Here is a 23,550-nt window from a genome sequence, read left to right as displayed (position 1 = left end):
TTTAATGGTGTATATATTTATTTCATTCTGGCTCTTTCGAGACTCCATATTTCTAAAGTAGATAAAATTAATTTCAGAGACTATCAGCAGCCCAAACAGTAGTAAATATGAAGATGTGCTGGGAAATACTAACTCTTTATCTTTTATTTATTGTTATAGTTTCTATTCTGAAAGCACTTCATAAGTAAAGAACACATGGAACGGGTAGTTTTAAACAGAAAAGATAAGGAAGCTTTTGAGTGAGTGCTCAGGATAAATGCTTTTGGTGATATTTCAAAATGATGACAAAAATTGTGTCAAAGATTTTTGGGGTTCTGAGAAATTGTACTAAAATACTCCCAGGACTCTGCCAAATATGACATTTTATTTTGCCTTGTAATGACCTTAACTATAATAGTTGTGTGTTTATTAATTAACAGCGACAGATCTTTTAGTCTATTAGGATTCAGAGACGAGGCTTATTTTTTTAGCATCCTTGGACAAAATGTTGAGAAATGAACGAGCAAAATCCTCCAGATTGAACTAGTCCTTCATAAACTCAGACTGTTTGTTGTTTAAAAGGACTTCTGCTTTTGTTTTCTAAAAGTCCTCGTTGTCATAAAATGGTCCTAAAATGAGACTGTGTGAAACAGTTTGTTGATTTTGGATTTTTCTTTTATTTAAGAGAAGCCAGCACAAAATCAATGCTGTCTAGAAGTGTTTCCTTTTTGTCCTGACTTCACTAAGTGCTTCCTAGTGACTCCATTATGACAAAAAGATTTAATTTATTCCCTTTTATTCTACTTCTTTTTTATTAATCTTTTTTTCACTTTCATGTCAGATCCAGTGACTGTATATGAGAACTGGACAGAGTGAGTATGACATCTTCAAGGTCCAACAAAATTGAATCAATTCAGTCGCCATTTTTGGGGTTATGGAGGTCAGCATGTTGGAACTAGACATCATTAGTAAGCAGTGATTGGTTTTTAGGTCGGTCAGGCTATATCTCTATGGCAATTACTTTCTCCAATCAGGAGTGAGCATGATAGAAGGCCACACCCCTTCCACTGAAAACGGGAGAGTTTGATGTGAGACCACATATTTTTATTGAGCCATTAATAAATGAGTATATAATATTGAGTTATTTTATAACTACAACAAAAATATAATGGAAAAAAAGAGGATTGCGGCTGGTTCACACTGGACGCGGAAGAGCTGCGAAGCGGTTTGTGGGCAGAGTGAGCGCCGTATTCACTTAACCTCTAGCACATACCAGCCACTTATTTTTCCACGACAGTCGACAGGCGCTTCTGCTCAGCTGTGGTTATTTGGAGGCCTGTGTGTATGTTTGTTTGTTTTTTGTGTGTGTTTATTTTCATCTCCATAGTCTGTTTAGACACAAAAACATGATCACATTTGTCAATTGTGGTATTTTATTGTGAAAATTTTGTTTTATTTGAATAAAATGACTGTCACACTGATGTCACCAGGGGTTCCTTTGGGTTAACATCAGGGTGGAATGGAAGTTCAGTTGTCTTATACAGTCAATGGTCTGACCCCCCCCCCTCACACACACATTAGTCAGAAGTTTGCTAACAACTTTTAAGCTAATGATTCTTCTGCTTAAGTTTAACTACTACGTTTAAGTTGTTAATATCTCACATAAAGGGTTTGTCATCTCAGAGACAATCTCATGACAGTTCAGTTCTACACTGACTATAATGGTCAAAACCATTAAAATGGAACAATGATGGCCTCAGCTCTATTCTGTTTCTGCTCTCTGATGACTGTAGAATAAATATATTTCAGCAGGAAATTAAAAATGTGAATTTCCATGGACGTTACATTTCTTTGGTGTCGTGCAGGCTTGTGTGAGTCTGCTGATCTGCAGCTTCCAGCTGGTCTTTTTGTCAAGCATAGGAGCAGTTAGCAGCTATTAAAATGTGTTCTGTCAGTCCAGCCATTAAAATGACGGTTGCACTGAATAACTGTAATGTAAACAAGTGAATAACAGCTAACCGCGCCACAGATGCTTTCTTGTGGTCCTTCTCACAAAGTCAATGAGATTATAATGAGACAGACTGTGCTGTGGTTAAACTGAAGTCATTATTTTGGGTGTTATTTCTCCTTTCTCTTACTGCTGTCGTGGCAGTGGAGATCTTCACTTTTTATTCTCCTCTCTCTTTCAGTGTGTCAGATTCTACCCAAAGGTGTCGTCTCCGTGATCGGTCCTGCCTCCAGCCCCGCCTCTGGCTCGACAGTCAGCCATATTTGTGGTGAGAAAGAGGTAATCATCTGCAAGTGCGTGCACCTATGCATTTCTTGTCTTTTTATGTACTCCTGTCCCCACTCACTGTACGGAACTGCAGTTCTTGCTTTTTAAAGTACCTCTCATGCAATCAACTACCGTGATTTTTCTGGATTTTCCCCTTTTTTTAAGTTGTTAAAGTATTTATTTCCCTTGCCCTCCTCCTCACCTTACAGATTCCTCATGTAAAAATTGGTCCAGAGGAGACTCCCCGCTTGCCATACCTTCGCTTTGCCTCAGTCACCCTGTACCCCAGCAACGAGGACCTGAGTCTGGCCATTGGGGCCATCTTGCGCTCCTTCAGCTACCCCTCTGCTAGCCTGGTCTGCGCAAAGGCCGAGTGTGAGTACACAAGCTGCCCAATCCACTGTGATGGCACTGAGCTGCTGTGTGTTGGATCCATGGACATTTATCTGAGGCGAGGGGGGGAATCCAAAAGTTGCAAAGAGCTTTCCTTTTTGTTAATGTTACTCAGTTCCAGAAAAAAACTACTACAAAGTAACTGTATGAATACATCCAATTTGTTAAAAAAAAACTTGGTATTAAAAACTTCTTGGAAAATTGAGATATTTTCACAAATGTGTAAATATTTTTGTTCCTGTCTGATATTTCCAAACACAAACTTGTGACGATAGGTATTCAAGCATATAAAACCAACTCCCTTTTTTAAAGTTTTTCAATAAGTCTTTGAGATTTCGAAATGTTGCAGGTGAGCTATTCCATTGATCAAGCCTCAATTCAGTTGTAAAGTGAAATTGTTTGAAATTTGTTCTCCCGATTTGACCTATCCCTGGGGGGAGTGGTGAGCTGCAGACCCAGCTCCTTTCTGCAATCATTTGGTGATTTAACCCCCCAATCCAACCCCTAAATGTAGAGTTTTTGGTATGACTCGGCCTTGGATTTGAACTCACAACCATCCAGTCATATAGACACTCTACTACAAGGCCACTGAGCTTTAGCTCTAAATACAATCAGCAGGACTGGTTGGCAGAAGTTTTTATACTAATTTGTTATAAAACTATCTATAGATCATAATACTGCTAGTATTTAAGTAACCAAGTAAACAGTCAATTTTATAGGACTAAAAGTTTGGATTTTTCATCATAATTTTTCTCTATCAAAAGAAAAAAATGACTCCAAAGAACACAATTTTACCAAAACCTAGTTATGTGATGGAACTTAAATGTACCTGCCTGTGATTAAGAAAAATCTTTCCTAAAAGCTTGTTTGTGTGGTTTGTGTGAATGTGTGTGCGCACCGATGCTCCGGTTTTGGCAGATTCCTGCTGCTTGGGCAGTGATGACTGTTTGGCACTGCTGTACACTCATTTTTGACAGTCTGGTCATAAAGTTCTGTCTGCTGTCACAGTTTAGAATCAGACTCACGATGCAGCCTCTCTGTTTATTACTCATGTTCCAACACAGCGTCTGTGCATGAATTCTAAAATAAACCATTTTTCTAAATTACACAACATTCCAGTCATGGTTTTTACACGATGTAATACTCCATTCACACTCTGGTTTACATGTTTTGTAGCACATCTAGGTTAATGATTCACGCCTACATTATGTCGACCTGTGAGAAAAATCTACTTAACTCTCTTTTAACATTCAAGTGTTTTTTTTTTTAACTCAAAGAAAAAAAAACAAAATCGAGGACAAAAATGAACTTAATAAAAATCAGAAAACCATACAGTTTTCTTTATATGAGAAAAGCAAAAAAATTGAACTGCAGAACAGTCAGAGGTCAAAAATTCTCCATATTTGGAAGTGACATCACCACATGTAGAACAGTGAATTATTATTTAGACTTGTTTGCATTGTATGCATACAAGTTAATCTTAATTACAATTTTTTTTTCTAACTTTGTCTTTTTAGACTACAGTTACACATATCACCACGTGGCAACCTAAATGCAAGTTTTTTTTTTAGCAAATTTGGAAGGTGGCTGTGGAGGTTTAAAAAAATAAAAAGTGACCAGAAGATTTTACTCTGAAAGCTGACATCGGTCAGTGGCCTCCTGGGCACATTTTGAGGTTGCGCTGACAGGCGGGGAAGACGACATTATGAAATTGGGCGGCAGCTGGATCACTGCCCGGCAGCAGCTCCGACTGGGTGATGTGTGAATGTCTCCGGACGACGGCTGCCCATATAAGTGCCAGCTGGAATGGGAGAATATAAAAAGCCATTTTGCATGCCTGACGTTCACCTTACATCTACATTCATGATCATGCCAACGATTTTCCAAAAATCGGGCGGTGGAATGGAATCTTGAAGGTTCTACTGCATCGTACAGCAGCAGTTGTATTTGTGAGCATTAGTGATGAAAAGCCAAATTTATTAAAAATATCATATTTTTGCTTTTGTGTTTTTTCATCTTTAACATTTGAGTTTTTGCTGCAGATTGTGCTTCAGCCCAAACCCTTCCATCTTTTCTTGTGCCCCGTCCCTGTTAACGACAGCCCTGCTGTCTTTTATAAGCTTATCAATGCTGAGTTATCGCACTCAAAACCTCCACACATTGTTCCAGCTGCACATAACCTTTATAATATAACTACTTGTGGATTCATTCATTTCATTTTTCTACAGTTTTACCCTTTCTGTCTGCAGATAAAGTGGCTACATGAACTTGTCAAGGTTTTTTTCACATCACGTGTGTCTTGAATTGCTTCAAATACAAGCCCGAATAAGCATTAGACTCCAGCTTTGAGTTCTTTTTTTTCGCCTTATCATAAAAAAAAAAAATTAAAAAAAATCTTTTCATCCATCATCTTTCTGCTGCTTTTATGGGTCATGGTAGTCACGTTCTGGGCAGAGGTCCCTGTTCCCAGCCTTCTCCTTAAGCTCTTCTGCCCAGCAAGCCAACAGACCCACTGACCCCCTTGCACAACTCTAAGGTCAAAGCAGTTAAAGGAAAGTTCACGTTTTAAATGCTTTCCAGCAGCAGATGAACTTTGGAAACACTTGATTTAGCTTGTCAGGCGCTCAGAGAGCTTTAGCATTATGGGGCATTTGCGGGTGGTTGGAGGCAACGTTCTTTCTCGATTTGAAAATGGGCGAAGCTGCTTTTATGTTTCTCTTTTTTCAGTGACAGGAAGAAAAAAATGCAGATTTTAGTTGTGTGGTGATATTTGTGAATATTTGACAGGAAATGGAACCTTCTTCTGTGAGAAAAAACTGGGACTTTAATCTGAAAACTGCAACTATGTGGCCAAAAAAAGCACACTGTAGATAGACTGCGTGTTTTTCAAAGATTACTTGTCTGACCAGACTTTTATTACCTCCCTGCAGTCAGCAGCCCTGTTGCAGTTTCCTAAAACAAAGCTGAATTCCTTGAGGACTTGTCATTTTATTGAGCTGAAAGAGCTTTGAAATGGCATCACACATCCTTTTCACTTCTGATCTGCAGTTGAATGGTTGAAGATAAGAGCCGTGTCTTATAGTCCTCTCCTCTCTGAAGAATTAAAAGGAGCAGATAGCTGATAGTTACTGTCTGGGCGGAAAAATATGCAGCGTTTACCGGCGGAGAAGCCGAGAATTACGTTTGGATGTAATGTATCTGGCTGTAAGGTGATCTTTACAAGGTTATCGCACTCAAAGACTCTGACCCACTTGGCTGTGCTATCTATCGCCGTGAAGCTAGTTGCCATGGCTGCCGAGTAGGTGCTAACTGCCACTCAACAGGCTTGTTCCGCACTCTGAACCACTGTGTGGGTGTGTGTGGCACGATGTGTGTGTATTTGGATGTTTTTTTTCCGCTGTGAGCTCACTACACTTTCTTTGAACATGTGCATGTGTTGAGTGCAGGAGTGCATGTCCATAATGTCCCCTGAGGATGCAGTCTGCCCATGAGGGAGAGTGTGCAGGGATACTTGATTGAATGTATGCGTGATGCTCCGCGGTGTCGATGCTGAGGGTGGACATACGATTACCATTACTGTCGTCCCAGTGGAACGACAAAAGTTCTGTCTTTAGTTTTTGCCGTTGAGGCATGCAAAGTGAGAGGAAAGTTCTTTATGACAGGCTCTGCATACGCATAATAATGAAGTATATTGTAGAAGATAATAATTTAAACTCCCACTCTGATTTTGATCTATTTCCAAAGTGTTCCCAGTGGTATTTAATTTATAATTATGCGGTTTTTAGCCCAAATTTAAAAAAAAAACTGTCATTTTCTAGTACATACTCTGTAAAGCGTAAGTAATTCAATAGAAATTCACCTCTGAGTTGGGCGCGGGACCACTGGTGGGGAGTCAGCCTGAGCTTATTTCCCATCATACCTTAATTTACATGCTCTTCTTCTAGCTTACAGCCCCTCACATCCCCAACTTAACATTATATAAATAACAAAAACTAGTTTAATATAGAATGTTTATTTTTTCCTATGTATAGATACTTATGACCCATAAGTAATATTTCTTAATATAAAACATAATATACCTAGACCTATATGTTGTTATATATGCTGCAAATAAATAGCTAGTTTTATTTTATTTGGTGGTACAAATAATAGTTTATTATTACAAGGAATAATATTTAAGTTGTATAGATTATTACATAGCCATATGTCATCCATCCATCTCTTTATAAGAAGAAATGTAGGTTGCAAAATCTTATTTGGAGATCCTCCCTACTGAAAAAAAATCAACACACATACAAACAATTATGGCGTAAAGTTAATTTGGACGCCAATGGATTTTAAATATGTGAATCAATAAAATAAATGTATTTTAAAACACATGAGGAAGTTTCTGATATATTGAAATATTTGACAGGCATCCTCACTGTCAATTTAAAATAAACTTCTTAAAACCTAGTTTTATCACCAGGCTTTTAACAAGGCATGCGACCCTCCTGGTGTGTTTTTATTTGGTTTTAATGTAATTTATCTATATATTTTTTTTATTTTTGATTGTTTTAACATTTGAGCTTTTTTTGTTTTTAAACCTTTAATGTGCTTGTTCAAATGAGATCATTTTAAGGGGCAATGAAAATTAATAAAACTTGAACTTAATATATGTATTTTTATATATTTTCCAGTTTATTTCAATAAATATTTATTTTTTGAAGGCTACTTCACATCTATACAAGCATTTTTTTCCAATTATACTCCTGATTTAAAACAATTTGAAAAAATAAAAAAAAATATTATTGACAAAATTGCCAGAAGAACATGCTAAAAACGCCACACACATGCTCGTCAAAGATTTCCGACTACGTCTCACACACCTTTCTTCACCTGAGCCTTGGTCAGAACTAGCTTATGCTATTACGCCGTTTCCAAGAGACGGATGAGGATTTAAAGGAAGCGGAAGCGGGAGGAGGCGGTAGCAGCATAGGGGTACGATAGATAAAAGCTGGGAGAGATAACTGGAGCAAGGAGCTCAAGACATGAGTGATAGAGAGGTTAGAGCTTATGTGAGTGAGACAGGAAAAATGTGTGAAAGGGGAGAGGGGAAGGGAGGAATCTGCACCGTACATTGATTTTTTTCCCTTTCTCCTCTCCTTCCTTAAACTAATTAAAGTTTTGGCCTGGTTCAGTAATTACCCCGCTGCTTACAGAGGCTTTCTCCTGCCAGAAGCACTGCCTTCTACCTTTTGTTGCTATGTTCTTCCACTCTGTCCACCAGATGTCTAATTCATCACTTATTTACATAGCCAGAGGTGTTTTACTCTGAAATTACAGTCATCAAGCAACTGTCTCCTTCCTAATGCAGGTTTTGTCCTCGCGTGATGTCAAGGAAGCGTCAGTAGACGCTGCTTTAGCCTATTTTCTGGATGAGTTCACCTGAAGCAGCTTATAACTTTGCTCATATCAACATTAGTTTCCTTCAAAACAATTCCATTTGTTTTTTGGTTTTTGGACTTAAAGGAGTTTGAAAAAAAAAAAAAAAATCAAGAACATGCTTTTGAAGGCACAACCATTACTTTAACAGATGTCAGGAACTGTAATGATGTGTTGATGGCATCCATAAACCCTGAACGACGCCTGAACCCGTTTTAAAAGTTTAAGAGTCACTTATGAGATCCATTTTATCCCAGCCATTCTCATGAAGACGTCATGGAAAGTTTAAAGAAATCCAAGAAGTAAAACAATATCAACAAAGCTGTCAGTCCTGCATTTACTTTGCATTTTTTCTCCTTTGAAATTATTATTCTGAGTTTTATTTGATCTGTACACCCATTGCTGCAGCTCAGGCTATCAACTCAGGAAAATTATCTCGAAGTAAAACAATGATGGTTTTATAAATGGGTGCTGTGAAAGTTGAGAGGCAGAATCTGTCTCCACCAAAGGCAGATGGATGCTGTGTGCTCCAGACCAAAACTGAAAACAATCATCCAGTCAGAGTCTGTGCTTTGTACTGGAGGGTAATTTACATTTTTGTGAAAGCAGCATTAATTCAGAGATGAAAATGTAAATCTTTCAGGGATGCCCATGCAGCACAGCCACTCCTCTGCACACGTTTACAGACAGATCTGCAGAGGACACGGGTGTATACACGCCTGAGGGTCCGACCCGGGCAGCAGAGTCTTAGACGGACCTGCTTCTCTGTCATCTTCAGAGCAACATTTGATGAAGACAAATCTTAAAGATATTTGTGTAGATTTATTTTATTTTAGAAACAATTTAAATAATAAAACTTGATTTTGATTTACTTTATCGAGTTAAGTTTGGTCTTAGATAGCAGTTGGGTTCATTGAAAAGCAAAAGCATAAACTTTTTTTGTGCCAAGTTTGCAAATTTATTTTAAATACAAACATTATAATTTGAACAGTTTGTATTTGTATTAAGAAAAAAAAAATGCCTACAGTAAAAAATATATCAAACTTTTGACTTCGTAGTTGCTAATTGGGCTTCGCGGCTTTTTATTCAAAGTATTTGCGTTATAAAATATTTTTAGACTTTTTTGAACTCATTTTTACGGAGCACCTAAAGGGACATTGAAGTTAATAAAAATAAAAATAAATAAATAAAAAAACAAATTTTCCCCCCAAAATTTAAGTTAAATAAAGCTGGTTCCTATCTGGTGCGCACTAGCTAGTAACAAGAAAAAAAAAGTATTTTAATTTTTAGAAAAAAATAAAAAAAAAAAACATTTACTATCTAGTGCGCACCAGATATCATCTGGAGAGCACCAATTACTATCTGGTGTGCAACAAAAAGTAACCAGAATCATTATTTTTTTGCTTCATTTTTTTTTTTTTATTTCAGTTCCCCTTTAGGGGCTCTGTAGGTTTTTATTTTTTTATTCTAAGAACAAACTTCAAACGTTTTGCGGGTTCAATAAATGTTTATAGTTGGGGATTATGCAGTATCTTCCAAAGTTTAACAGATAAATGTTTTCCTTTAAGTCAGTGCAGTTTGAAAAAAGTTACACATATCTGTTGCATAGGAACAGGGGACAGACTGTGCTACAAAGATTCCTTGATTATTGTTAAATATTTAAATCTACAGAAAAATATTCTGCAAAACGCCCTTTCACAACTTCCCCAAAGGTGAAATTAATGTGTTATACTTTGTGCTTCTAAATTAATATATATTTTATGTGCCTTTTTTAACTTTATGGGATGATTTAGAATTGGAAGAATAAGAATTAGTTAAGATTTTGGGGAAATTTAATTTCCAAAAAGTTTAAATAGATTTTGCTTCTTCAGTAACAGTAACTTAGACTTGTAATTAAATCGTTTTAATTAAACAGCTACAAAAATAACAACAGTACTGCAGTTTATTTGACACATTTAACCCTTTTTGCATTTAAACTCATAAATATGACTTATCTGACCTCCATATGTTAAAAGTATAAACATATGTACAATTGTACACATAACAATATGATGTATCTGTATTTTTGCAATTTTAAGGCATCAGGAATTGTTGATAAAAATTTAGTTTCACAGAAATATCTCACATATCTACGTAAATAGATAGATGATGCAGTGATAGAATCAACTGCAAAAAGCGGTAATTTGTGGTTCATTTGTGGTAATTTTATTAATCTTTTAGTGTGACGGACCACGCAAGAAAAACCCTAAAATCACCTTTAATCTGGCCTTGTTGCTTCAAAATATATAATATGCAAGCATGGCTCACTTACTTGATCATATCATACAAGATCAATCCTCATCTTTGAAAATGTTGGATATATCTTTATGGGTTTTCAGAATAAAGGTTCTAATCAAAAGATGCAGAATATCTTCAACATAAATTAAAGAACTCGTCTGGCCTGATGGAATCAGATAACATTGGATCCATTGAAATTAGCAACTGATCCCAATCCCTAAATCAAACATTAAAATCCTTCTCATCCTTCATATACTTTTTTTAAAGAAAGATTGAAATCTTCTGAGAGATTTCTCTACAAAACTCATGCTTTGAGTCCTCTATTAAGAGATTTCTAATTTTCAGAGGATTCAGACAAACCATCGACTCTGCTTGGCAAAAATCAAACCAATATATGTCCAGGAATCACAGACGGTTTCTTCTGTCCTTGCAGATTATTTAAGTTGGAGTTTGAACCATGTTGACTGATCTCATCACTGATCTCCAGCTTTGGATCTGCTCTGCTCCTCCCCCCATGCAGGCCTGCTGAGGCTGGAGGAACTGGTCCGCCGTTTCCTCATCTCACGGGAGACGCTGTCGATCAGGATGCTGGACGACAACCTGGACCCCACGCCGCTCCTCAAGGAGATCCGTGACGACAAAGTAGCCACCATCATCATAGACGCCAATGCTTCAGTGTCCTATCTCATCCTGAAAAAGGTCAGGTCTGAAACGTCAATATGTTTTTGAGAACCACCCACACATGTTTGGTTTTAAGATACTTGTGCACAGAGCAAACAGAGGGAGTCATCGGGAAATTCACCGTTGAGAAGTGGCTCATATCAGTTGTGCTTCTCAGGTCTTAATATAATGTAAATACATCAAACCACCTCCTAAATGTTCCACAGATAGCATTTTTGTTATTGCAAAATGTTTATATTTATTGTTTTTAATGCTAAACAGGAAATAATATTATATAAATCTGTTTGAATAAAATATAAAGTTGATATAAATTGTAAAAAAAAGTCACATTGAGTGGTATTTTATTGATATTAATAGACCATTAATAGATAATTTCAGCAAATTTAGTAAAAAATGTATCTAAACTCAGAGCTGAAATGGAAAAAAAATACAAATATCCTAAATAAATCAGATTTTTTTTTACTTGATTTCACACCTGAATCCATATTTGAGTTGATCATTTTCATAGTTTTACAATAAATGGGTGCTAGAAATAAACGGATGAATATTGAACTAAGAGTCATGAAAGCCGCTTAACCCCAGAGCACTCTCGCTGGGTGATTTTTTTCCCCCCAATAATTTAAATTATCTTCAATATGTTGCGTTTTTATGAGTGTCATGGGTCTGTGGGTTAACGCTTACATGTCTCAGGAATGGGTGTACTAAAGACTAAGTCTACACTATCATTTTTTTAAGCTTTTTTTTCTTCAAATTTCTAATTTTTCAGTCATTTTCGATCATATTTTTTGGATCGTCGTGCTATTATTTTGCATTTCGGTACATATACTACAGTTGAAAATAAAATAAAACTACTCTATCATTTTTTTATGACAAATACTTTTCATTGGGTGTATTATATCAGGCAAAAATGACCCAGCAGAAGTGATGGTGTAACTTTTTATAGTGAACGTGTTCTAGGGTTAAGCCGGCCAAAGCGACTTCCCGTCATTGTGTCCGTCCCTCTTTCGGCTGTGCAGAATGCAATAAGCGACAGCAGAGATTATGTGTCCTGCTATGCATGTCCATAGTGATAAACTAAGACTAGAATAGCTGTCCAAGAAATGGATTTCTACTGCAAATTATGATGAAACTTTTCATTAGAGTTAAAAACATTGCATTTATTTGACTATATTTACAAGCGACAGTATTCCTAATTGCATTTAATTTGGCACTGTTGAGCTCATTTTTGGATCATTGTGCAAAAAATCTTCCCTAATAGCAGCTTGTCTGCAGGAGTAGAGAGATGAGCGGAGAGTCCAGCTGTTCGTTTCTTGGCTGAGAGAATCGTTCAGTCTTCTTCTCACTCATGGTGTTGGTCCTTTTCAGCATTCAGCTCCAATAAAAGAATATTCCTACACCAAAGCTGAGGGATTTCCTTCTGGAATTGTGCAGCCGGCAGGAAACTTTTCCCTTCCATCGACTCACTTTCCACCCCTCAGCTGGTTAATTTACTCCTGCACTCTGTGAGGTGTGAGTGAGCATCATCCGGCACTGAAGGAGAGAGCAGGCTGACTGACGCTGGATGGAAACGAGCAGCACAGAGTGCCAAAATAAACCTAAAGATCTGAGTCACTTATGTAAACAAATTGGACATGGAGCCCATAAAAACGCCTTTTCACTTTATTGTCAAATAAGCACGCATAGCAATTATCACGATGGGCCTAGAAATTGCTGTGCGTGTCACTCACACTCCTCTGAAAACTGTTGACAAAAGAACATCTCTAACCTTGATGGGACGCAGATGTTCTTGTTCATTTTAATTCCATTAGCCGGCTCAGTCAGACAGTTGGAATGGGATGTGTTCTGGTGGAGTGGCCGTCTGCCCTCAACAAAATGTTCAGTAAGCTCTGTGATTAAGCCTCCCTTGTTTTGTTCTTTGACTGTCTCCATTAACTTTGTCCTCTTTCTCATTCCATCAATCTCCTTCTCTCTTCACTCCCATGCCTCCACCTGCCTCCTCTTTATTTTATTTCTTCTTTTCTCTGTGTCCGACAGGCATCGGAGCTGGGGATGACATCCGCTTTTTATAAGTACATCCTCACCACCATGGTAAGAGAACGGCGGTTCTTCACCTTCCTCTCCATCATTTTCACATGTTCCACCTTCCTGCTCCTCCTCCTCCTCTGTCTTGGCGCGAGCCGAGGTGTCGAGGCGGAGGAGCGGTTCGATAAGGGGAGGAGAACAGAGGTAACGAGGAAAAAGTTTGAGGAGATGAAAGAGGGAATACAGGGAGGAGCAGATCTGAGAGACAAACATGTTGTTTAAGGAAGGGATGTGTGAAGGTGACAACGGCGTGTTTTTGCTTTTGCTTTTGCCAACCTCCACCTTCTCTACACTTCCTCTCCTTTAATCTGCCTTTTGATGTGCAGGGCTCTCATCACCTTTTAGCATTTGAATAAATGTGTCATTTCATATCTGATTTATTTTTTTTCTGTGTTTGCCCTCTGATGTGTTCTTTCAGGTGCACTTTTATGCACATCGGTTTGAAACGCTACTTGAGTTATTTCAGCCTTTCTTGTTCCCTGCATGGCCCCCCACCCTCCGCCTTCTCAGCAAACCTTATCCTTTCTTCCGCCTCTCTGTGTCAAATATTAGATGTTTCCCTCCCAGCAGCCCATATTTCCCTTTATTGCTCCAGTCTTTGCACAGTTATTTATCTTTCCCAGATACTGTGTCAACGTTGTCACTCACTTGAATTTCCTCTTTCTCTCTGCAAACACCCAAATCCTCCTCTGCTGCTTTTTTTCCAGGACTTTCCTCTCTTGAGGCTTGATGACATAGTGGATGAGCAATCCAACATTGTTGGTTTCTCTATGTTTAACACCACACACCCCTTCTACCTGGAGTTCATCAGGAGCCTGAACCTGTCCTGGAGAGAGGGTTGTGATCTAACGTATCCCGGCCCAGCGGTTAGTATCATGGATGTGAATTATTAGAAGTAAAATGTTTTATAAATCCCTCTAAATCATTTACCAATAATGGAGATGAAAAAAGTCTTTGGTTTGTTTTTAATAAGTGTTAATGTATCCATCTACGGCCCCTTCCCACTTGTTTACTCATTCCCAACATCCCTTTTGTCTTTTCCTTTTCCTGCCTCCCCATCCATCCTTGTTATCGCTTCCAATCATATTTGCTTGCATCTCCGTCTTCATTACTTTCTGCATTCTTCTCTCTCCGTATCTCCTGTACATAATTTCCTTCCACAGCTCTCCTCGGCGCTGATGTTCGATGCGGTGCACGTGGTGGTGGGGGCGGTGAGGGAATTGAACCGCAGCCAGGAAATTGGAGTGAAGCCACTGAGCTGCACCTCACCTCAGATCTGGCAACACGGGACCAGCCTCATGAACTATCTGCGGATGGTAAATGCTTCATGAGCGTGCATGCCTGCTGAATGTTTGACAAAATATGTTAACTTATGCGGCATATATGTGAACACACACACACTCACACACACAGTGTAGCATGATGATGGATCGGGATGCATTTCTAGTGTGATGAGAAACAGTAAAAAATGATCTACACTGAAAAAGTGAAACATTGGATCAATTAACAATAGTTGTGTAATTTGTTACATTTAAAATCATTAGTTTAATTTTTAGATCCTCAATGTAATAAAAACGAATAATTTTAAATGTAACAAATTACACAACTTTTGATAAGTGATCCAATGTTTTACTTTTTATAGTGCAATCTCAAAAGCTGTCATTTTAATGTTTTATAACAAATGTGCTTATGTCTCCACCAGCTTAAAAAATATCCAAATGGGCTAAAAGGTTTTTTTTATAAAGTTTTGATGTGGTTTTCTTAATAGAAATATATTTAGATGAGGGAAAAGGAAAACAGAACAATTATTAAACATTATTTAAAGTCTCATTTTTGTTCAAAGCCATAAAAAACATGAAATTACACAGCTTTTTTTTTTACTTGCAGAAGGGCTTTGACATTAGAAAAAATGATTCTAAATACAGAATGTAAACCACAATCAGACTTTTTGCATTTCAAAATGGCTAAAACCAAAATAACGTAAGTGAACTATTTTTGGTTCAGTGATGCATTCTGGGATTAAATTAAATCTACTTCAATAAGGTGTTTTTTTATCAGAAGAAACATAAATATGTGCTTTTTTTGTCTATAGGTCTTTAACTTGCAAAAATTGTAAGTATTTCACAATTCCTTAAAAGAAAATTCGCATTTTTTCTTTAAATTGAATTAAATTTAACTGAATTGAAATGGTTTATTTCTAGTAACCAAAGCCAGAAGAAAAATCCAGGTGAAGTACAATCAACAGAGGTTTACATCCGTATAAGATAAGTCCGACAAAAGATAACTAGGCATCAAATTATAGATTGTTTCAAGGGAGTGGGAGGAAGCAAACTTATATAACCCCACCCTGGGTCGACCTTACCATTTCCTTTTCATGAATTATCATTGTCCGGTTCATAACTTGATTCAACAACACAGATTCAGGTCATCAGGAGTACCAATGAATCACGCGACTATGTAAGTAGTTATAACAATATTTTAGACTTTATCATAGCATATGCAAATCAATAATCAAAAGTTAAAAGAAAGCAAAAAAAAATCAAGTTACACATGAGGATTATTTTTCTTTGGAAAAACATTAGTATAAATCAAATACCAGACATGAAACATAAGCGTATTCAGATTATGTTTTTATTTTCATTAGAAAAACTTATATAAATCAAAAATATTTAGTTTAAAACTTCACTCACTTCTTGGTTTGATCCTCCAGGCGTAGAGAGTGCAGATGATTAGTGAGGCGAAGCATCAAATACTCATAACTTAACAGAACACCTAAATGACTAAATATTTCTTTAATCTCCTGAATAAACATTTGATTTTTACAATTTTTTTTTAATGGGTCAGTAGAACAAAGCTCGGGTTTTAATCAAACTAAAGGGTTCTAGACACTAATGCGGCCTAATTTGTAAAACAGGCAGATCTTTTTCAAACAAATAAATGACCAAAGAACTTGCAAACCAAGGACAAATAACTATAATTACTGTGAAACACAAAATCACTAATCAGATGTTTTTTTAATGTCTTCAAAAAAATCTTTTGTGGCCTTGAGATTCGTTTAGTTTTAAAACTGAGATGCTCATGAATGCAGTTTTTAATTACTGCAAAAGGCTCACTGCAAGAAAACAAACAATGTATTTAGCTCATCACTTTTTTCCTATTGCTGTCTTTTTATCAATATTTATGAAGAAAGTTAACATTTAAACAAGAATAATGAAAAGATCATTAGGTTTTTATTGCTAAAGCTGCACAAAATTAAACGGTACAGCCTAACTTTTCTAATAACTGATGATTATCAAATTTCAAGGCATCTGCAAACTTATATCCCTAGCAGACAGACTTTTTTATGTCAATACACATTACTTAAAAATGGGTACCTATTTATTGGTTTTAGTTTAAATAAATGCATTTGTTTTGTCTAAAATGCAGACTCGGTTGAGCAGCGAGTAGCATCAGGCTCATTGATCCTGCAGCAAATCAGGAGAGGCGGTAGATAATAATCACTTTTATTATTGATCAACCAGCTCCCTTTTCTCCAATCATCCCATAATGCTGGAAATTGCTTGTTACAAAATACTTAAGATCCTAAATCAGGATTTTAAATTAGGGTTGAAACAGTTTCCTAACTCCTGGCTGAAAATCAATTTGCTCATATTTTCAATCAATCAGCTCATAAAATACGTCTTAAGTACAATCGGGTTTGTAAGCCTGTAAAAGATGAGCATGTGTGTCGCTTTATTTAATTTAGCTTAGAAATGCTTTATTGATCCTTGAAGGGAAATTAAATTATGCTAAATTGAAACTAAAGCTTTGTTGTTGTGGACTGTTGGCTAATAAAATAAACAATTGTAGCACAGATAATAGGAGAAATATTCATATTATTTAACCCTTAATTGGAACCTATAGGATCTAAAGTTCAGTTTTTGTCTATTTTTGGTTTTTCTTCTGTATTTTCAATTTGACACAGTACTTGTTGACTAACCTGGTATCATTTTAGGCAGTTAAACCTCACCTATGCGTCTTGAACTTTTAATTTGTTATTTTTCAATGTTGTTTTTACACACTAGACATAAAATCCTACAGAAACAGAAAACTGTCTGAAAAAAAAAGTGTGGAAAACCACAAAATATTTGTTTTCAAAACATATATTGAAAGTCTTATGTGTAACTTCAAAAGAACAACAAGAGCAAATATCTCAGCAAACTAATTTATATGCTTTTTAATAAAAATTTAAGACAATTTTCCAGACAAAAGGTACTGTTTTATTTGTGCCAAATCTTAGATAAGATAAGAAAAAGTCAAAAATTAGTGACTGATGTGTTCTGTATCTGCAGGAATGACAAATCGATTCTAAAATTGCATTTATTTTTTGCTTTTCCAGTGACTCGATGTAAACATGTAACCACACAGTGCGTCACCCTCATTCCACGTTGCATGTAACCTCTGTCTCTTATCGTTCTTTCTCATCTCCCATCTCTAGTCATCTGTTTTTCTCATCGACGACCTGTTGTCAAGGCAGCCCGAGTCCTCTCTCTCATTGCCAGCGACCCATCTGCCCGGCATCTGTCTTTGTTAGTCAACATCATGGTGTGCTCCATCTTCAACACTCTGCCATTCATCATAGTTCCTGCAGTACAATGTGTGTCAGCACCTGGGTGTTGGAGTGGCGGAGCAGAGCTGTGAGGTGCAGGTCTGAATCTCATTAGAGAGCTGTTGTCTCTGTCTTCTGCCCTGTCTGAGCCTCTCCATCAGTCAGTTTCTCATGGTTTATCTGTAAACTGATCATTCTTGTCGCGTCCAGCTTTAGCCACCAGTCCTATTGTTTTCTGCTGACTTTTACCCTCAATTTTTCTCCCAATCACGCTAGCTGTGTTCATTTGATGAAGGTGGACAGTGATGGGATGCTTGCGTTATAAAGATAGCTCAGACTTTATTTGTTATTTTGTCTTGTTTCATTTTCCCTGTATAAGTAATCTCCTTTTTTTCATCCCTTCCTTGCTTCTGCTTCTCCTGAACAGGTGGAATACGATGGCCTGACGGGGCGCGTGGAGTTCAACAGCAAAGGTCAAAGGACCAACTACACCCTGCGGATCCTGGAGAAACACAGAGGAGGCCACAAAGAGGTCAGGAGTCACCTGCAATCATGCAGCAACCGGGTCACAGCGCCCTCAGGCTCTGGGTTGGTTGCAGGTCACCCGTGTGATTTCACAGAGCCTGGGAAAGCGTTTAACACTGAGGGCAACCTCATCTCACGCTCTTCTCGTGGTAACAAGACCTGCATTTTGTGAAGCAGATTTGTGTTTCACCTGACAGCCCCTAAGTGTAGCATGTCAGCAGATGTGACTCATGTGTCACATCTAAATATGTGTAACGTTTATTCTAGCTGAGGGCAACAGGAATACATTAGCTGCTCTGAAGCTGTGGTATAACGGTTGCTAATCTGCGTCTGTCTTATCAGGTCCAGTCAGTGTTTCGCGTCTTTGGACTGTCCATGTAGTAAACAGAATAAGTTAATTACTTTACGAATAAAACCATGAAATAAATAGTTCACCTTAGACCTTAGGTTTGATTGATATGCATTACAAATTGACACTAATTAATTGGGTTTTACATCTCTGCTTGTCCATTTTGTGAAACATTTCTGTAGATTATTAATTAAGTTTATTTATCCTTTTATGTTGTGTAGAGCTGGATTTACTCAAAAGATATTTTTATCAGCTTATTTATTGTTCTGCTTCTAATTAGAAATTAAGTTGATCAAAACAATAAATAGACTTTATTGATCTTGACAACTTTTTGCCCCAAAGGGTGGAATTCTTATTACTTGTGGAACACAGAACAGTTTTAAAGAATGCGGCTTTAGGTTCTCCTTGTTTTTTTAATGACTTGAAAGGCAGTTTATGCAGTCTTTTTTTTCAAATGCAAGTAGGAACATTTGCTCGGCTTTTCCTATGTCTGAACGTCATTAGGATTTTCAAAGTATGTTTGCATGCAAAGAAAAAGCTGAAAAACAGCAAAAGCAGCCAAATAAAAAGTTAAATACTTTTATAGGTTTTCTGATGTATCACAATTTTGACGTGAATGTAGATAAAACATCTGCGCAGCAGCAAAATGTGGATTTTTGATAATATGATATTATATTATTTATCTGTTTGAATTAATGAACCATTGCACTAAACCCCTCATCTGGCCCGGCTAGCGTGTTCAGGTTCTGGAGAAGAGAAGATGGTATCTTCACATTGTGGTTAAATGAGCCGCCGTTCACATTTCCGTGGTCAAATCAGCCGTCGCTGGATTTTTGTGCGAGTTTCATACAATACTTACGGTAGCAGGACTGAGAACGCTGGAAAATCCAGACATTCCACGAAGGTTCTTGATTTGACCACAAAGATGTGAACGGCGGCTTATTTGACCGCAGTTAGATGAGCCGCCGTTTTGATGTTAGATTTTATCATTTTCCCAAGAACTCTGCTCTGAGAAACCAATGGATTGAATGTATTGATCACAGCAACGTCAATAAACATTAGAGAATTAGCTAAAAGAGTCTTTGGTGAACTGAAAGGAGAAAGAATCAAGATTTTTTTTATAGGAAGTTCAGACCATGAAGATCTTCACTTCCTTGTCCGAGCTGACATCCGGATCAGAACCACAAGGCTGGATATTACAGATATTGATTGATATTTTGATGTAGCAGCTGCGGTGAAGATTTACGCTTGCAAGACACAGAGCTATGATAATCACACGGGGGCGGAGCTGCTCAGCTCAGTACCAAAAGCCACGCCCCCTCAGAGGAGATTTTGGAAACAAAGGGTTCAGATTAACATAATTTTTTTTTTAAAGACTTTAGGTTGTGGGATTTTGGTAAAAATCTTCATAATCATAATTAAAACACTACTTGTGATCAAACACAGGTGGGGCCACCACAGAAATTGTTGAAAAACCCATTGAGGTCCCAAATTTTCTGCCCACTATTTAACCATTTGGGGCCTATTTGGCTTTACTGGCTCTGAACATAAAGGTGGGAATGTAAAATCTATCAGACTCTTTATTTTTAATTTCATGTTTGACCAGAAATAGTTTGGCCAAATATAGTCAAACAAATGGATGACCAAAAGAAAAAATCTTGAAATTTGCATGTATTTTTTGGCAAAACTTTATAACAAGGGTACCCCTTTATTAACATTAGTTAATGGGTAATGAAGCTTTATTTAACAGTTAAATGCTAACAGACACTTTCATGCATTACTCTGAATTACTAAGTGTATTATTTAATAGTAAATACTTATTAATGCAATAACTGACACTAATAAAGGGACTCTTATTGTAAGGTGTTACCTTTTATAAAAAGTATTCTTTATTGTCCTTGCTTCAGTAAGTATCAGAAAAAAATGTTATTTTGCATTTAAATGTTTGATTTTAAAGGTTGTAGAAAATATTTTCTCTTCATCCATTTTCTCTTTGTACCCCAGTCACCTGCTCTTGGTCAGTCAGCACTCTTTCATGCCACAGAGAACCAAAACATAAAAGAGAAGACGGCATCTGAAGGCTAAACTCTAACTCAGTGCAGGCTATTGTTGTGCAATTAACATTTTAACTCTGCCCACCCCTTTGTACAGTGACATCCCCACTGTAGGCAGGCAGCGGCGTCTGGCAGATAAAAGGCCCCCTCTTAAATGTCGGGGCAGGATAAAGAATGTCATAGAAACGCTGCGATTCCGTCCGCTGGAACCATTACCTCTCTGTCGACCTGCTGAAAGAGTAATATCCAAAAGAAATGCCTCTGTGAGCAGCTGATCCACCCGGCACAGAGGCGAGGTCATAATCGCACACTTATGTACTTAGGTGACTTTAGTGGAACCATAAAACTGAAATAAATATGCTGTTCTGCAATTTAAGAAAGGTGTGAGTAAAGGAAAGTGACAGGACAATCAAACTGCTCATCTGGAAAGCTTTTCATTTTCTTCGTTGCCATGTAGTTCTCAGTTTATTGCTCTGAAAGGTTTTTTTTTTTTAAAGAATGCACTCCACTACAAGTACATTTATGAATTGCAGCTGTTGAACGGTGAAATAGACCATAAGGATTAAGACTTGATGTTATTTGTAGCTTTCTTTGAACTGTTCCATTAATATTCATTGATTTTCTCTGACGTCGTCCTCTCTCTCTCTCTCAGATCGGGATCTGGTACTCCAACAACACTTTAGCGATGAACTCCACCAGCCTGGATATTAATGTCTCAGAAACGCTGGCAAACAAGAGCCTCATTGTCACAACAATTCTGGTAAGGTCAGAGGAACTGTCAGTGTCCTCACTCTCGGAGCTGTTTTTGTTCTGCTGCAGCTCATGCAATGATTTGCTCTGTTTCTGGTAATTTAACTGTCGCTGTAGCTGTCATCTGCAGTGACAGAGCCCTGAAAACAATGTGTTAGTGGTAACACAGGATTCCCAGAATCCCGTTCTTCTAATAATGTCTATCTGTCCTTCAGCTGGATGTGTGTTGCCGATGCAGCCGCCGCTTCCCATCAGCAGCTGCTTCACGCGTTTCAGCTGATTCTCAGCTTTTTCTCAGTCGAGTCTGAGCCAGATTTCTGTCAGGATCCAGCTAGAAAATCAATGGATTAATTCTGTTGATCATTTTATGCAAACAGTTCAATTGTTTCCAGAATATGTATGTGTATGTCAATAAAAATCATGTTTTTAGGTGTTTTTAAGATGTTCTCAAAGCATTTTTCCCACGACGGAGGACACATATAAAAAAATAAAGCTTAAAATTGTGAGAATTTATTTTATTAGAATTGTGATAAATCAGGGATAGTTGAAAAAATGGAGTATGAAAGACCATAAACTCCCTGCTTTGCTCCATTCATCCACTTGCAGAAAATAGATCCATGTTTGTCCTCATTTTCCTCGTCTGAGCTGGAATCTGGTTGAAAACTGTACGGCTGGATGGCTCTAATAATGCTCGCTATTTTTGTTGCACCAGCAATGTCAGGTTGAAGGTGTGAGGGGCTGTAAGCTAGCTGGAGAGGGTGTAAACAGATGAGGGGGCGGGGTTTTCTCTGTGCCAGACAGTACCGCCCACAACTCCAAGAGTGATATTTCTAATGAGCCGCTCTGCAGAAACAATGTCTTTGAAAATGATATTTAGTTTTTGCTAAGAATGGCAAAATCTTAATAAAAAGACCACTGGGAGCGATTTTAGAATAGATGAAAAGATGATTGAAAAGGGTTAGTTAATAAAACAGTGGAGTAAGTCCAGAAATATATATGGTTGTAGAAGATTATATTCACTTATGTTTTCTTTTCCTTTATGATCACTATTCTTCTTCAGTCAACCTTTATTTATCTGTATCGGGTTCATCCTTGTGCTTTTTTAAGCTCTAAGATGAATATTAAACCTATAAACTGGTTAAAAAAAAGGATACAATTTCTAAAATCAAAATGTCAGCATCTAAATGATGCACAGAAACATCTTTTTTGGGGTTTCATAAACATTTTAGATGAAAATAAGCATTTTCATTACAGGTGTGATACCTCAAACAGACGGCAGAGATAAGTCAAGCAGTCTTGGAGACAGCACGGCTTGGCGTCCCTCACCAATTTACCGTACTATAATAGTCAGTTGGAGATCTTTTAGTCTGAATCTGTTTGTTCTTTTCTCCTCTTGACCACCACATTGTTGGAAAACATTTGAATGTTCTGGACATTCCCTCCAGATGGATTAAAAACATGCTTTCTGATCCTTTGCACATTCTGGTTTCATGTGAGCTGTATTGGTCAAGATAAACTCAAACTGGAAACCCCTCATAAAAGAGTCTCGTCTCAAATGTCTCACAGTGAAATTTTCTGACATTTATCATGTAATTACTGAGAATTTAGTTTGCTTTCATTGTATGAATCGGCACTAATAAAGAACTCCCCAGTTCTCTGCAGGGATGAAACAAAGATAAAAGGGACCAGCAAGAGACAAAAAATACATTTTTACTTAATGAATATTTTAGATTATACTATTCTTTTATGCAATTATGGATGAGGAACCCTCAAGCTAAAATAAATTAAAGCATAGCTATGAGTAAAGTCTATGGGATGTATTTACTTTATTCTTTTAAAACATAAAGGTAGAGATAACTGTTTTTATGCTTGAATGAAACATTTGAGATGGCAAGTATGAAATAAGAAATGGCTCCTTTATTATCTGATTTAAACACAGGCTAAAATCACGCAAAAATTTTTTTCCAAAGTTTCAACTTTATAAATGATAATAAACACCATAGCAACAACTGAGCACTTAAGGGTGTTTGTCACAACAAATTTGAAACAAGTGATAAAAGGAGATAACTCCTGACATAGTTACCCGGTGTTACTTGGTTACACTGTATTTCCAGGAATTGCTTCACCAGGTTTTCCTGGAGAAAAAGTATTTTTGAGTTTCGTAATCTGGTTT

At 37.2% G+C, this 23,550-nt stretch overlaps 1 protein-coding gene across 6 annotated transcripts in view; it reads left to right on the top strand.

The window, feature by feature from the left end:
- grik5 (glutamate receptor, ionotropic, kainate 5) overlaps positions 1-23,550 on the top strand; it is a 115,316-nt gene that overhangs the window by 71,412 nt on the left and 20,354 nt on the right. For all 6 annotated transcript variants that reach the window (XR_002918777.2, XM_024267740.2, XM_024267739.2 and 3 more), the window contains 8 exons: positions 2,169-2,266; positions 2,464-2,629; positions 10,869-11,047; positions 13,064-13,117; positions 13,819-13,977; positions 14,275-14,427; positions 18,127-18,231; positions 21,280-21,387. Coding sequence is in view for 5 of the 6 variants with exons in the window: in XM_024267740.2 (XP_024123508.1) it covers positions 2,169-2,266; positions 2,464-2,629; positions 10,869-11,047; positions 13,064-13,117; positions 13,819-13,977; positions 14,275-14,427; positions 18,127-18,231; positions 21,280-21,387 (1,022 nt within the window). In the remaining variant the exon portion in view is untranslated. The remainder of the gene's footprint in view (positions 1-2,168; positions 2,267-2,463; positions 2,630-10,868; positions 11,048-13,063; positions 13,118-13,818; positions 13,978-14,274; positions 14,428-18,126; positions 18,232-21,279; positions 21,388-23,550) is intronic.

Source organism: Oryzias melastigma, linkage group LG16 (assembly GCF_002922805.2).
Source record: "Oryzias melastigma strain HK-1 linkage group LG16, ASM292280v2, whole genome shotgun sequence".
NCBI lineage: Eukaryota > Metazoa > Chordata > Actinopteri > Beloniformes > Adrianichthyidae > Oryzias > Oryzias melastigma.
Note: the sequence above shows the minus strand (reverse complement) of the source record. Positions and strands in the feature narration are given on the sequence as shown.